Source organism: Anguilla rostrata, chromosome 3 (assembly GCF_018555375.3).
Source record: "Anguilla rostrata isolate EN2019 chromosome 3, ASM1855537v3, whole genome shotgun sequence".
NCBI lineage: Eukaryota > Metazoa > Chordata > Actinopteri > Anguilliformes > Anguillidae > Anguilla > Anguilla rostrata.
In genome coordinates, this window is record NC_057935.1 from 28039425 (window position 1) to 28055237 (window position 15813).

At 49.4% G+C, this 15813-nt stretch overlaps 1 protein-coding gene across 3 annotated transcripts in view; it reads left to right on the top strand.

The window, feature by feature from the left end:
- si:dkey-100n23.5 overlaps positions 1-15813 on the top strand; it is a 124426-nt gene that overhangs the window by 84743 nt on the left and 23870 nt on the right. For all 3 annotated transcript variants that reach the window (XM_064327119.1, XM_064327118.1, XM_064327117.1), the window contains 2 exons: positions 5854-5943; positions 13605-13643. In XM_064327119.1, coding sequence (XP_064183189.1) covers positions 5854-5943; positions 13605-13643 — 129 coding nt within the window. The remainder of the gene's footprint in view (positions 1-5853; positions 5944-13604; positions 13644-15813) is intronic.

Here is a 15813-nt window from a genome sequence, read left to right on the forward strand (position 1 = left end):
CCACCCCGCCCCGCCCTGCTCTGCTTCACCCCAACCTGCCCTGTCCTCTGTTGCAAGGAGTTGCCTTTGAGTCTCTGGCTTGCTTGGTGACTTGGAGTGAATATTTTCCCTTTTTGTCAATGCTAGAGACCCATGTCCTTCCTGAAGTGGGAGTACAAAATTGCGTTTGCCCTCCTTGAAGGTGCCGTACCCACTGTGCACTAACTTATGCCTACGCATCACAAGGGAGGTTGGGTCCGAGGGTCATGGCCATCCTTGCACGAATGACCCTCTCCTGCATCGTTTGACTGTTTTCTGTTCCTTTTGTCCTCCCCTCCCCCCCCCAGTTTCCCTCTCTTCCTCTCCTGCTCTCCTTCCTTGGCTCTCTGCCAGCTGTCTCTGCTGCGCCGCGCTGCTGAAAGTCTGCTTCCCCTCCCCAGTGTGTCTCATGCTCTGTCTCTGGCCCTTGTCTTTGCTGTCTCTCCGTCTCTCATCCCCCCTCGCCCCCCTGTGTGTTTTGGTTTTGGAGGGCTGGTCCGTGGGGGGGGAGCGGTGGCGGTGGATCATTAGCGGGGCGCACTCCCTCAGCACGGCTGCGGGGCCCCAGTCACGTCCCATCAGGCCGCCAGAGCCACGTGTAAACAGAGCGCAGCGGAGCGACAGCCCCCTCCGTCTGTCCCACCCCCGCCCCCCCCAAACCCCCCCTACCCCGCGCGGAGCCCGGCGCAGCGGGCTGCTGACAGCCCTCCGTCACTCACAGCGCAGGCAGACGCGCGCAGTCCGACGGGTTACGCGTCAGGCGGGGACGCACGCGCGCGCGTCTGTCACGCACACGCCTGCATACATGCATGCGTACGCACACACATCCGCAGACGCACACATACGCACACACATCCGCAGACGCACACATGTGCACACAGACACCATCGCGCATACATACATGCACACACCTGCATGCATGCATGCATGTGCACACACATACGTAAACAGTGTGCACATACACAAGTGCATACATGTATATACATGCGCACGTGCACATATGCTTGCATTTGAAAGCAAACTTGCATGCGCAGGATTACGGATGTAGGTTGATCGGTGACATCATCGGAGTATGTTGGGCAGTTGAGTCACGTCCTGCAGCTCATGGGCAGTGTTTCCTGTCAGAGGCATCAATCAGAGTTGACTGCAGGAACCTCCAGGGCATGCTAGCGTATCACCACCATGCGTGTGAAAGCAGAGATCTCGGCAGTCACAGAACCCATAGCTAGGACTTTGCCCTGGGTAGAGATATTACAAGCAATTAAAATGAGATCACAAAGCTGTGTGTGTGTGTGTGTGTGTGTTTTGGGGGGGCGGGGGTGGCTGTAGGTGTGAGAGAGATTGAGAGAGACATAATCAGGCTCTAGTACAGATCCTTGCCAGCTAAAACTTCCCATTTCAAGCTCCATCCATCCTAACCCTTCCAAAAAGCCCTTTTCTATCGCAGCTTCTTTAATCTTGACGCAGGTGTGCAGTTTTCCTCTGCTTTTATGTCTCTGCAGTGTCACATGAGCGTTTGCAATCAATTTGTCGGTTAAACAACAGCATTAGTAGTTGTTTGAGTGCACAGTGAGATTGTGAGCTCAGTGAGTGCATCTTTATTTGAAAAATAAAAATCGGAAACACCTATCTTTAAATTCTGAAGTTACGTCCCCAGAGTAATTACCAAAGCAAAGATGTTCCCCTCTTTAAATTTGTGTTCCAGATGACTGCAGCCGAGCTTGTACAGACAGCTGTGTCTAAAATGAAAGATGTCTTGGTGTGTGTGTGTGCGCGCGCATGTGTGAGTTTGTGTGTGTGTATGTGCGTGTGCGTGTGTGTGTGTGTGTGTGTGCGTGAGTTTGTGTGCGTGTGTGTGTGTGTGTGTGTGCGCGTGTGCGCGTGTGCGTGTGTGCGTGTGTTTGTGTGCGTGCGTGCATGCGTGTGTGTGTGTGTGCGTGTGTATATGTGTGTGTGTGCGTGTGCGCGTGTGCGTGTGGACATTTTGTGCAGGACGGGGGAGGGAGGGGCGGAGAGTGCTTGCTACCTGCGTCTAATGGCGCGTGAGAGGGAGAGAGAGCGCTCGCTCGCTCGCTCGCTCCGCGGGGCTCCTCTTTTGGAAGCGGCGTCGCCGGGCGGAGAGGGAGGCGCGCCGTTGGCTGGAAGTGATTTCTCCCGGGATGTTCCGGCGCACGCTCCGCCGCTTTGAGAGGAAAGCCCGGGCTGCATGCTGAAACGCGTCCTTTTCCCTGTCCTCGTTTTCTCCCTCTTTGGGCTCTCTCCTCCTCTCTCCTCTTCCTCCCGTGGTGTTACCTTCGCAGGGGGCCGTAATGACGGGGTGCGAGACGGCGGACAGATAAGCGCCATGACCTCATATCCCACAAGGGCTCTCAGGCTCTAATCACTGTCATTACTTACTTAGCGGCTGACTGACACCCAGAATGGAGCTTCCGTTTTTAGAGGAGAAGCACATTTTGCCATTAACCGCAAGTCTGGGGTTCTGCTTAATCTGGGACTGATAAGCAGTGTCTGTCTTTGATCTGAAATACACCCTTAGTGTGTGCATGCATACACGCGCACACACACACACACAGACACACACGCACACGGGCATGTGCAAACAAACGCACACCCACCAGAACCCAGAACTGTCAGAACAAATTTCTGAATTCAAACATGATTCGAAGGTCAAAAAATGTTGTTTTCATTGAAAGGGAAAAAATTAGCGATTGAAAGTGGAAATAAATAGCAGTCTAATTTAATTAAGTCTTTTTCATCTGCTGAACAAATGCCTCGCCCTTCACTCGTAAGTCTCATTGTCACCATTTCTTCCTCTTTCATGGGCGTTTGTTCACAAATGAGCCAATCAGCACCAAAGCTGCCGCTTCACAGGCGAAAGCTCAGAAGCAGCCGTTAGCGAGGACGCTGTCTCTCCTGAATATCTTAGACCAGTGTTTCTCAACCCTGGTCCTGGGGACCCACTGCCCTGCATGTTTTAGGTGTTTCCCTGCTTACCTGATTCAAATGAATGGGTCGTTATCAGGCTACTGCAGAGCTTGATGACGACCCATTCATTTGAATCAAGGGTGTTGGAACAGGGAAACATCTAAAACATGCAGGGCGGTGGGTCCCCAGGACCAGGGTTGAGAAACACTGTCTTGGACGTAGTGTTGTAAAGTGTTTGGATTCCATGGAACGCATGGGAAGATGTGACGGAAGGACACGGTAGTTCGCCCAATTTGCTAAATGGGTCTTGGATACACACACGGCGAACAGTCTGAAGGCTCGTGTGCGAACTCAGGACCTTACACAGTTCGCAGAGATAACCCAGTCAGTCACCTGCATCAAGCAGCCATGCATGACCGTGCTTTTCTCCCCTCATCCACACACCACACGCCAAGCCACCATCAAACATTTCAGTCCTGGTAATTGTGTGCGTACTGCTGCACATTGTTGCTGTTAAATTTTGCATAAATAAAATATATATTTTTAAATATATAGGAGTGGTCACATTTTTAAGGAAAGAATATACCAACGGTATTTTTGTCATTCATGTGTGAGAGTAAGGAGCAAAGAATCCCCAGTGTGTGATATTGAAGTGTAGGTCCTGTGTGCCTTAGAGAGGGGTGTATAGAATCTCCAGTGTGTGATATTGAGGTGCAGGCCCTGAGTGTGTTAGAGGGGTGTATAGAATCCCCAGTGTGTGATATTGAGGTGCAGGTCCTGAGTGTGTTAGAGGGGTGTATAGAATCCCTAGTGTGTGATATTGAAGTGCTGGTCCTGAGTGTGTTAGTGAGGGGTGTATAGCATCCCCAGTGTGTGATATTGAGGTGCAGGTCCTGAGTGTGTTAGAGGGGTGTATAGAATCCCCAGTGTGTGATATTGAGGTACAGGTCCTGAGTGTGTTAGAGATGGGTGTATAGAATCCCCAGTGTGTGATAGGGGGTGCAGGTCTTGAGTGTGTTAGAAGGGTGTATAGAATCCCCAGTGTGTGATATTGAGGTGCACGTCCTGAGTGTGTTAGAGGGGTGTATAGAATCCCCAGTGTGTGATATTGAGGTGCAGGTCTTGAGTGTTTGAGGGGTGTATAGAATCCCCAGTGTGTGATATTGAGGTCGGTCCTGAGTGTGTTAGAGGGGTGTATAGAATCCCCAGTGTGTGATATTGAGATGCAGGTCTTGAGTGTGTAAGAGGGATGTATAGAATCCCCAGTGTGTGATATTGAGGTAATGGTCCTGAGTGTGTTAGAGGGGTGTATAGAATCCCCAGTGTGTGATATTGAGGTACAGGTCCTGAGTGTGTTAGAGGGGTGTATAGAATCCCCAGTGTGTGATATTGAGGTACAGGTCCTGAGTGTGTTAGAGGGGTGTATAGAATCCCCAGTGTGTGATATTGAGGTGCAGGTCTGAGTGTTTTAGAGGGGTGTATAGAATCCCAGTGTGTGATATTGAGGTCAGGTCCTGAGTGTGTTAGAGGGTGTATAGAATCCCCAGTGTGTGATATTGAGGTACAGGTCCTGAGTGTGTTAGAGGAGTGTATAGAATCCCCAGTGTGTGATATTGAGGTGCAGGTCCTGAGTGTGTTAGAGGGGTGTATAGAATCCCCAGTGTGTGATATTGAGGTACAGGTCTTGAGTGAGTTAGTGAGGGGTGTATAGAATCCCCAGTGTGTGATATTGAGGTGCTGGTCCTGAGTGTGATAGAGGGGTGTATAAATCCCCAGTGTGTGATATTGAGATACAGGTCCTGAGTGCCTTAGAGAGGGGTGTATAGAATCCCCAGTGTGTGATATTGTGGTGCAGGTCCCGAGTGTGTTAGAGAGGGGTGTATAGAATCCTCAGTGTGTGATATTGAAGTGTAGGTCCTGAGTGCCTTAGAGAGGGGTGTATAGAATCCCCAGTGTGTGTTATTGAGGTACAGGTCCTGAGTGTGTTAGAGGGGTGTATAGAATCCCCAGTGTGTGATATTGAGGTACAGGTCCTGAGTGTGTTAGAGGAGTGTATAGAATCCCCAGGGTGTGATATTGAAGTACAGGTCCTGAGTGTGTTAGAGATGGGTGTATAGAATCCCCAGTGTGTGATATTGAGGTACAGGTCCTGAGTGTGTTAGAGGGGTGTATAGAATCCCCAGTGTGTGATATTGAGGTACAGGTCCTGAGTGTGTTAGAGAGGGGTGTATAGAATCCCCAGTGTGTGATATTGAGGTACAGGTCCTGAGTGTGTTAGAGGGGTGTATAGAATCCCCAGTGTGTGATATTGAGGTACAGGTCCTGAGTGTGTTAGAGGGGTGTATAGAATCCCCAGTGTGTGATATTGAGGTGCAGGTCCTGAGTGTGTTAGAGGGGTGTATAGAATCCCCAGTGTGTGATATTGAGGTGCAGGTCCTGAGTGTGTTAGAGGGGTGTATAGAATCCCCAGTGTGTGATATTGAGGTACAGGTCTTGAGTGTGTTAGAGAGGGGTGTATAGAATCCCCAGTGTGTGATATTGAGGTACGGGTCCTGAATGTGTTAGAGAGGGGTGTATAGAATCCTCAGTGTGTGATATTGAGGTACGGGTCCTGAGTGTGTTAGAGATGGGTGTATAGAATCCCCAGTGTGTGGTAGGGGGTGCAGAGAATCGTGATTGCGGACAGCAGACCGCAGTGCCCGGTCACTGCCTGCCCGGCGGCTCTCTGGGAGAGGCAGATGCGCTGCGGCTGCACGTAGGCAAATGACAGCCCGTCTCATTAACGGTTTATTGAAAACCTCCACAGCTGCACCGGCCTGACCTCTCTCTCCCTCTCTCTGAGGATCTCATAAAGCCGCTCTCTCCTTGCCCACCCCGCTCACTCTGCTCATTGTTCTCTCTCTCTTCCAGACCGTACCATGGCCTGGCGTGGGGGGTGCCTCTCCTGATGTCATGCCTCCCCTTGTTCGGAGGGTACTATGGCCCAGCCGGAGCCTGGTGGTGAGTATCACGCACCGGGGTGGGGTTCAGTAATACTGAGCTTCTTTTATGGAGTGGAGCTTGATTTTTTTTTTGCATCATGCAGCTTCTTTAGAATGACCTGCCAACAGTGAGAAACTGAATCGAAAAGAAAGAGAAAAAGATAGGCAGGGGGATAGTGAGAAGGAAAATTATCATTTATTTTTTAGAAATATGAAAGTATTTAAAGGGGGGGAAAAAATTCAAATATGCATTTTGTGTGAATACTGTACATATCTGAGATCACGCCGATGAGGTATTTTTGAATTGAACTGAGAGAAGGGGAGAGGGAAGAGGCAGAGTGGAGAGACAGAAATAGGTCCCTGACTCCAGGGTTTTGAGGGGGCTCCCCCGTGCCGCCGATCCCGCCAAACAGGAAGCGCCAGCCGCGGGGCGCCGCCCTGCTGGACACCTGCCGTCCCCCGGCTCGCGTGCGGTCAGGTGCGGAGCGGGGGAAACGGGGACATTAATCCCCTTTATCTTCCTCTCCTCTGCCGGAAAGGGGCCTGTCACACAGCCGATAAATAACAGCGCCGAGCAGAGCACCTCACCTCCCGCTCATAAAGAAGAGAAAAAAATCCCCCTCAGAACTGCGCTGTGCGCTGACCCCGCCCTCTGCCGTCTGGCTCGGCTGGCCATGGCCCTGCTGCTGAAAGTGATTATAATAATAATAATAATATATATTTTATTATTATTATATAATAATAATACACAATAATAATAATAATAATAATAATGATAATTATAATATTATATATAATATGATATTATTATAATAATATAATAATAATGTTGTTATTATATAATATAATAATAATAATAATTATATTATTTTGTTATTATTAATAATAATAATGCTATTAATAATAATAATAATAATGTTGTTATTATTCATAATAAAAATAATAATAATAATAATAATGTTATTAATAATAATAATAATAATAATAATAATAATAACAATATTACAATTTTGAGGACTTTTCATACAAGGAAACAAGAAGTTCAAAGTGCTTCACAGTAGAATATAAGACTGTTAAAAAGCTCAGTAAAATTCATTTTAAAAAATCAAATAATTGGATAGAAATAATAATAAAAAGAAGTAGTTGTGCTGTGGGGAATCTCATTTTCTTGTGTCCAGGCCCATGGAGAGACAGTGCCACAGATAATTCATGCGCTGGACAGATATTCAGATGCAACGTTTCTTCTGCCCTTTTTACTTCCTTGTCTAGGAGGTTGGAATTGGGGATAATAAAATTGGGATGAAATTATTTCAATGTCACATCGCTGGAAACAGATTGGAGCTCCACCATTCGTATGTTGGTAAAAAGAGATAGAGCGATTCTGTCAGAGATGATTTTGTGGATACTACTTCCTGGATACCCACAGGACACCCTGAAGTATGGACGGGTATCCACAGTATCCACCAACTGTTGTTCTATTGGTTGTTACCAATGTGCTTCTTAATTGGTGGAGCTCCTCTCTGTTTTCCCTGTGTAAGTACACACTATGACTGTCCTATCACTATTTTATTGTCCTTGTTTGGTAACAGGAGGCACGCTTTGCTCTGCTAGCTGTGATTCACATGTATGAGGAATATCCTGTCATGAATATTCATAAGTTCACAAATCAGAATACTTTGAAACTCACAGTGACGGATAAAGGACGTTCAGTCACACAGTCTGAGCAGGTGGTTGAATATCTGTTGACTGTGTAGAATGTCTGATGGCATCGAGCTGTACGCTCTCCGGTTGATGTGACTGCTTTATTTTAAGCAGCTTGGGTTGTATATTTTGGGCAAACGTGGACTTGAATAGTGCTAGTTCCACTTTATCAGTCATAGGCAGCTGTCCCCTGGCAACAGACCAAAAAAGTGTCCCCTCCCCCCCCCTTAGTGCCAGGGCCATGAACTCTGACTCCGCACCTAACCCCGCCCCCCCGCCCACGCCTGGGGGTGCATCATGGGTAAAAAAAAGAGTCACTCATTTCGTGCCCGGGGAGTCTCACCACAGCTTCTGCCCACGTGTCCTCGACGAGGCCCGGAACATGCCGGAAAGCAGATGACCTGAAGCTAGGGACGGAACGCGTTTGGGAAGCGCACGAGCGCGCCCGCGAATTCGTCGCTACGCGGCTGCGAGGTTCACGTCCGCGCAGCCCGAGCTCCATTTTGACGTCAGGTCGCGGGGGCGGGAATGTTACCCTCTGAGTAACCCTCTCTCATCCTGCCACAGCCAGCGCAGGAGATGCACTTCAGCCCTCCGGCTGGTTTATGGGTTATAAAAAAGGAAATGACAGAAACGTAGATTTAAAAAAAAAAAAAAAAATCTACCTAGATACAGTCTGGTCCAGAATTATTGGCCCACTTAGTAATGATTCACACGGACTGTAGAAAACAAATGACACCGTTCCTGAGCTATATCATGACCAGTATTGTATGGTTGTTAATGATTTAATGGAATCAACAGAAATAAAGTTTTTCAAATCGTAGATTTATTTCCACAATTACTGCCCCCCCCCATGATTCTGTGTGGTGCAGTCTACCCCTGGCAAGGATAATGGCATAGAGATTTTTTTTATAATGTTTGATGAGAACACATTTGGTGGGATCTTGAACTATTCCTCCATTCAGGACCTTTCGAGATCCTCGATATCCTTAGGCTTGTGCTTTTCGGCTGCTCTATTCACACCACAGCTGTTCGATTCAAATCCAGAGCCTGAGATGGCCATTGCAATACGCTGATTCTGTTTTTTCAGGTCCTTTTCTATGGTGGAAAGTCTCAGCCTAGTGGCAAAGGCAATACGTTTTGGGGTGAAGCAGAAAATATACTGGTATGTAACTGGTAGAATTCCACATGCCATTGATCTCAACAAGAATCCCCGGATCACTGGCAGCAATCCAGCCCCAAAGCATCGATGATCCAATGAGTGTTTTATGGTTGATTTTGAGATTTGGTGACTCCAGTATGTAGCTTCTCGCGCAGTTCTTGAACTGTGATTCTGTGGGTTTGTCCCTCACCAAATTCCTCACTTCTGTCCTTTTCTGGCAAGTTTGCAACTGCTCCAGATGTTTGGAGCTTTTTGATTATTGCCCTAACAGAGTTTAGTGGTTAGCTGTACCCATTATACGATTTGTGTTGGTCAACAACCATCCGTCTTTTTTAATTTGACGGTTCTTTGGCCTTCCTCGTGGTGATGGATGCCGAGGGGTTTTCCATGCATGTTAGCTCATTTTTATACAGCGATGAAAGGCCACAACACAGTTACGTACAACCAAGATTAACTTCAGCAGAATTTCATTGCTTTTAGGATCATATTTAAAAGTATCATATTGTTGTTATATTTTTTTATTACATGAAAGTAAAATTCCATTAGTTTTGACACGTTTTTATTTTTATAGTATTACTCAGTAAACAGTTCTTTTAAGTTATTGTGCTGGGATGAAAGTATATTATTTAGCAAAAATTTGGGCATAAAAAAATAAACACAATAAACACAAATTGTTTGTGTTTATTGCATTTATTTTCATGAGAGGTGGATTTGTAGGATTTGTTTACTACTCCAGGTAGAAGTCTTGGTGGCCTGCCATCGGATGCTTGTTTTCAGCAGGTTCTCTTGTGAAGTGCCCACTCATTCAGAGGACAGCATGTGCCTGTGGCAGTTTGACTGAGTAAAAGGGCCGGTCAGGGGGTACTGCAAAGCACACAGCCCTCAGCTCCACTGCACACCTCCCTCTGCGCCTCCCTCTGTTCCTCCCTCTGCGCCTCCCTCTGTTCCTCCCTCTGCGCCTCCCTCTGTTCCTCCCTCGCCCCTCTGTTCCTCCCTCTGTTCCTCCCTGCGTCTCCCTCTGTTCCTCCCTCTGCGCTCCCTCTGTCTTTCTCCCTCTGCACCTCCCTGCGCTCCTCTGCACCTTTCCCGTCACCCTCCGCGCCTCCCTCTGCGCCTCCCTCTGCACCTCCCTCTGTGTCTCCCTCTGCGTCTCCCTCTGTTCCTCCCTCTGCACCTCCCCCGTCGCCCTCTGTGTCTCCCTCTGTGTCTCCCTCTGTTCCTCCCTCTGCGCCTCCCTCTGTTCCTCCCTCTGCACCTCCCCCGTCGCCCTCTGTATCTCCCTCTGTTCCTCCCTCTGCGCCTCCCTCTGTTCCTCCCTCTGCGCCTCCCTCTGTTCCTCCCTCTGCGCCTCCCTCTGTTCCTCCCTCTGCGTCTCCCTCTGTTCCTCCCTCTGCGTCTCCTCTGTTCTCCTCTGCGTCTCCCTCTGTTCCTCCCTCTGCGCCTCCCTCTGTTCCTCCCTCTGCGTCTCCCTCTGTTCCTCCCTCTGCGTCTCCCTCTGTTCCTCCCTCTGCGCCTCCCTCTGTTCCTTTCCCGTCACCCTCTGCACCTCCCTCTGCGCCTCCCTCTGCACCTTTCCCGTCACCCTCCGCGCCTCTCCCCGTGCCTCCCCCTGCACCTCCCCCCGCGCCTCCCTCTGCCCGCGGGAGCAGGCCGGCGGTCTGGCAGCACGCAGGTCTGGAGCCGCTCCAGCTCCGTGACCTCGGAGGTGTTCTCACGTTGGGGGGGGGGGTTTGGAAACAGCGCTCGCGGCTCTTCCGCCGGCGCTACGGCTCGCTTAGCCGCGCCGCGCCGCGCTCCTCTGAGCCCCGCTCCCCCCCCCAATCCCCCTCAAACCCCCCCGCCCACTCGCGCCCCTGCGGCTTTGGGGATTAGGTGACTTAATGGAGAAAAAGCCGGGCTCTACAGGAAGGGAGCCGCTGGGCCGTGGAGCGGGACAGTCAGCAGCAGCTGTGCTATAAAAGCCCCCGCCCACAGAGGGGCCTGCCTGCCCCCCCCTTCCCTTCCCCCGAATCCCGCTCTGCCGGAGTGAGGTCAGCTCCTCCCATCCGGCCCAGGACTGAGCCTGTACCCGCTGACCCCCCCCACCCCCCACCCCCCCTTCCCAATCTCATCTTGGGACGGCCTGGTGGGACCAGAGCGCAAGCTGCCTACACCGTGACGGATGTCAGTCGGTCGGCCCGTATCTCCGTGGCGACGTGCAGGTTTAATCCCATAAGAGGGTTAGAGGGGTCCGAGCGTTCGCGGCTGGAGTAAATCTGCCTCTTTTTTTTCTTTTCCGTGGGAGAAGAACGGTCGCGTTCCCCTTAATTTGCAACCCCGAGGACGCGGATTTGAATCCACCCTTCCCCTCCCTCCCTCCCTCCCTCCTTTCATCCTCCCCTCCGTGCCTCCTGCTCATGCTGAGTTTGACTGCGTTCCAGAACCCCGGTTCCGCTCCCAGAAGAGGAGAGGGCCTGTTTCTGAACCCAGGGTGGATTCAGGCCAGGTTAGGGAACAGGGGGCAGATTAAGACTGTCTGACAGTCTTCTGCGCAGCGAACGCGGAGGGAAAGATTTGAGGTTCGGGAGTCAGCAGGAGCGTATGAGGGCTCTGCGTATTTCCCTTCTAATCGCGGACGTGTTACAGACGTCTCACGAGGAGGCGGCAGAACTGCAGCTCCAGACTCCAGCTGCGGCCCGAGTCACACTCCGAACGCGACTAAAAAAAGAACATTCCAGCTCTGTAGCTGCTGAGAGAATAACTCCCTGCCCCTCCCCCATTTAAAGAGCCCCCCCCCCACCCCCCATGCAGTCACTTTTTCCCTTACATTTACAGGTTTTATTAAGCAACAAAAAAAATACACTTTTCCAAATTTATACATGGTAAATAAAATTTTGTTTTTGATGTTAAGTTCAAAATGTCATTTCTAAACACAAGAGCTGGTCTGCCTTGATGTGTTCGCTCCGGCACTGCTAGTTCACTTCCGATTGGTGGCCTACTAAAAGAGCACACAGCTGATTGGTTGAACTGTAAACCACGGTGTCTTCAATCTGTGATACTAGCCTATGTGTAACAAACACTAGGAATTACCTTGCCCTGGTGATTTTTTTATTTTTATTTAATCAAATTAATCTAATGAAACAAAATTAACTCCTTAATTATTTTTGTACCAAGACAGTAGAATGTCATCTTGAAGTAGTGACAGCCTATTTTCCCAGTTTCAGATTTTCTTGTACCATAGAGAACATTAAATTAAATTTGGCATGCTTAAAAAAACTGTGGTGCAGACACAGCCTTTAGTTTGAAAATGTGGGTATATTAAAAGTGGTGTGACCAAAGAATCACTACCGTGAGTGTTGAACGTGTGATGAAAAACAATTTTCATTGACAGGAACGTCTTGCTTCCAGTCAGCTTACCTCAGTTCAGGGAGTAAAGTAGACTTTATTAGGATATGGTGCAGGATAGAGGGATTGATTGAATTTCATACAGCCTTAAGTGCACTTGATTGAATCCAGTTCTTAGTTTGGAAAGTTGGTTTTAAGTGATCACAGAACTCACCAAGTTGTTTGTGAATGCAAAATAATAATTAATTTAATCGTCAAGCCAAATCTAAGTGGGCCTATTTAACATTTGAGCCATCTTTTTTTTCATTCAATTCATTTTTAAAGCTTATTTTCTAATTTAAATAGAACTTTTTGTCAACTAAATCACAGACCTTTTCAGAGCAGGTTTTCCCAGGTTAGTTTTGTCATTCCTCCTGTGCAGAAAAGCAACAGTGTTCTCTTCTTTCTAATGCACTCGTGTGTAAGAGGGAGATCCCAAATGAGGGCCACGGAACATAGCGAGACAAAGCAAATGGCGGACGTCTGTGCAAACTATGTCGCAAGAAGGTCAGCAGCGAATGCATGCCCATGACATATCCTGTTTATATGTGGGGGGGGGGGGCGTCACTGCATCGTCACAACACTCAAAAAAGCGGAGTGACTGTGTGGTTCAGTCCCAGTGCGGCTGGCCGGTGTCCCGTTCGCGGATCCCCCCAGGGGGACGCGGGTTTTATTCCCCGCCGTGACTCTCCACACTGTAAACCCATCTCTGTGTGTGACCCCTCCCCCCCCTCCCCCTTCCCCCCTCCCCTGCCGGAATACAGAGAATCAGTGCATAGCGGAGCTGGACTGTCTGCTCTCCTTTAAAGGCACAGAAGAAGCCGCGCGGGTGAGGGGTGGAGTGACGCGCGCGGGTTCGATCTGGCTCTCGCGTAACTGAATCCCCAGCGGCGTTACCCGAGATGAATCACCTGAGCACGACTCATTTTTCCCCGTGTCGTGTGCGGACGTGCGGTTTAACCCCCATCCCTCCCTCACATCTGGACCCACGGTCCAGGCCTGTCTTTGAACCTCGCGTGTGTGTTTGGATTTCGGTGCGGCATGGAAACAAACGAGCCAGGGTGGGGATGGGGTGGAAGGGGGGGGGTCCACAGGAGTGTTGTTTTTAGCAGGGTTCTGGGAGGGGCCGCGCCCCCCCCTGCTGCTCCTTACCGCATTAATCACCGTCTGGCAGCATTACCGAAATTATCGCGTCTCCTCCTAGACCGGACAGGGATCGCAAGGACACGATGAGCGCAACCTGCCCCCGGCAACTCTCTAGCGACAGAGAGAGCGAGCGGGGGGGGGGGGGGGGGGGTTGTGCGTCATTCCCATGGAAACCCCCATCCCCCGGTGTCACAGGGGTTGTCGGTGCTCGGAGTATTAATAGTTTCAGCTGTGCCCCAATTCCCAGCGTAGTAAAAGAATTCTCTCTCCCTTTCCCTCTCCCCCCTCTCTCTCTCTCTCTCTTCCAGCTGGATCACAGACAGTCACGTAGCCTGGAGATTTGGCATGTAAGTACACCCCAGCTCCGGGATGAAAGCGTGCGGCGATGTGGAGAGAGTAAGAGAGGGTGATAAGGGGGGCAGAGCGGGTATGGTGGCCACAGGGGGGGGGGGGGGTACACCATAGATGCAGAGTGTTGTCAGAGGCCAGAGGTGCCAGGAGCAGTCCCACTTCACTGGGGTCACGTTTTGGCAGGGGTCAACAAGTGGAGTCTGACACCAGCCTGGGGTGAGGAGCCTGGAGCCCAATAGGCTGCCTGTCCATTCAAGAAAACCCCCCATTTAAGCCTGAAAGAGAAGCCAGTTTACAAACCAAACATCAATGCTAGCTAAAACAACCTTGGTACCTGGCTCTAGCAGAGGGGTCCTGGGGAGCCTCGGGGTCTGCTGGTTTTCGCTGTTACTCAGTATTTACTTAATCAATTACCAGCTGTTTACACGGTTATTCCGCCTCACCTGCTTTTTTTTGGGCCTTAACTGGTTGGTGATTTTAAGATAAGGAAAACCACCAGACGCTACGTTCTCCAGCACGCGAGTTTCAGACCACTGCTCTGTACCGAGTATGCCTGGATGTCGCTGACTTGCAGCTCAAATGATTCGATTAAAAAAAAACTAAAAGAAAACAGACGGAGGATGACGCTGGCGGAGTCGTGCCTGAGGGCTGTTCGGGGATAAACACGCGCATGTGCTCCTGCAGGAGCTGCACGTTCCCGGCAATATTTATAGTTTTATCCGTCTGCGGAGAGCCCGGCCCCGCCCATATCGGTGTGCAGCTGTGTTCTCTGGGTCTGACCCGTGCGCTAACTCGGGGTGGGTTGACTGTCCCAGCCATCTGGTAATGTCGCTAATGTCACCGCGGCACAGTGTGGGGCGATCCATGAGACATTCCGACGCCGAGCCCTCCTCCAGCCATTCCCTGAGCTCACGTCCACAAACACGTCTGAAGTCCGCTTCAAAACCACATTCCATTTATCAGGTCCTTTTCCGGTCCTCAGTTGAAAAATAAAATAAACTGTAGGTTCCACATCCTCTGATCTCCACTTTCAGCATGTATATATATATATATATATATATATATATATATATATATATATATATATATATATATATATATATATATATATATATATATATATATAGTAGCCTACAGCTGGATGTTTAGCAGGCAATTAAAGCAAGTCAAGCCCGTCGCTCAAGCATATAAGCACAGTGGCTCACTTGGAAAAAATTGACCCTGCAACCTCCATCTCCGTTAAATGGGACAGTTGAGGTGCAGCTCGCGTATATACGTGAGTAAGACTCGTTTTTTTTATTAAAGATTCGTCAATTAAGTGTATTCTGTGCTGTTGTAGTCCGTGTTTGTAGAGGAAATACAGTTTTTCTCGCGATGCAGAGAAGGTCCGTTTTTAAACCGCACTTCTATTTGAGACGAGATCTCAGGCTCACAAAATAAAAAAGCGAAGGACTGCGTTTAAAGTAGCGTAATACGGAGGACGGTGGTGGTAGTGCGCTGGCCTCGCTGATGTGCTGCTGCTGTCGCTGGGTGACACTATGTGCACGCCAGTGGAACTCACTGCGTCCACGCCCTCCACAGCACTAGACATGCAAGCGCGAATGCAAATGCGATAAGCCTTTGGAATTCATCCAGGGAAGCGGGAGAAACGTCTATTCCCCCTAGTAGCTCAGCAGCGTGTTCCCGAAGTGCCGCCCGCTGGGCAAACGGTCGTACCGACTACTTTTATCCTTGAGCTGTTATAATAAACAAAAAAACAATAAGCTGCTATGCTATCACTGCGCGATTTGCATGCTCTGTTTGTGTCGCGCTTTGTATGCTTCAGTGGGCACGAGACCTGCAGGAAAAACTCCTTTATTAAAAAATAAATAAATAAAACACGACAAGACCGCAGCTAGAAAACCCGAATGTGACACAGCTAAACTTAAGAACATTACGATCTCATTTTATGATTTTGTTTCGTGTTTTTAGGTCAGGGATGGATTTCCTCCTTTAATTATCTAATATCGATGCTTTCATTTTTCTGACGGAGCAGAACGTATTGGCTGGCTGGTTAGCTCGGCATCTCGTCAGCAAACGTAAGCTTGTGATGTATATAGGTCTAGATATCTGCAGTATTATTTACTGACACGATGTACCTGGCGACGGGGGTTTTACTTCCTAGAA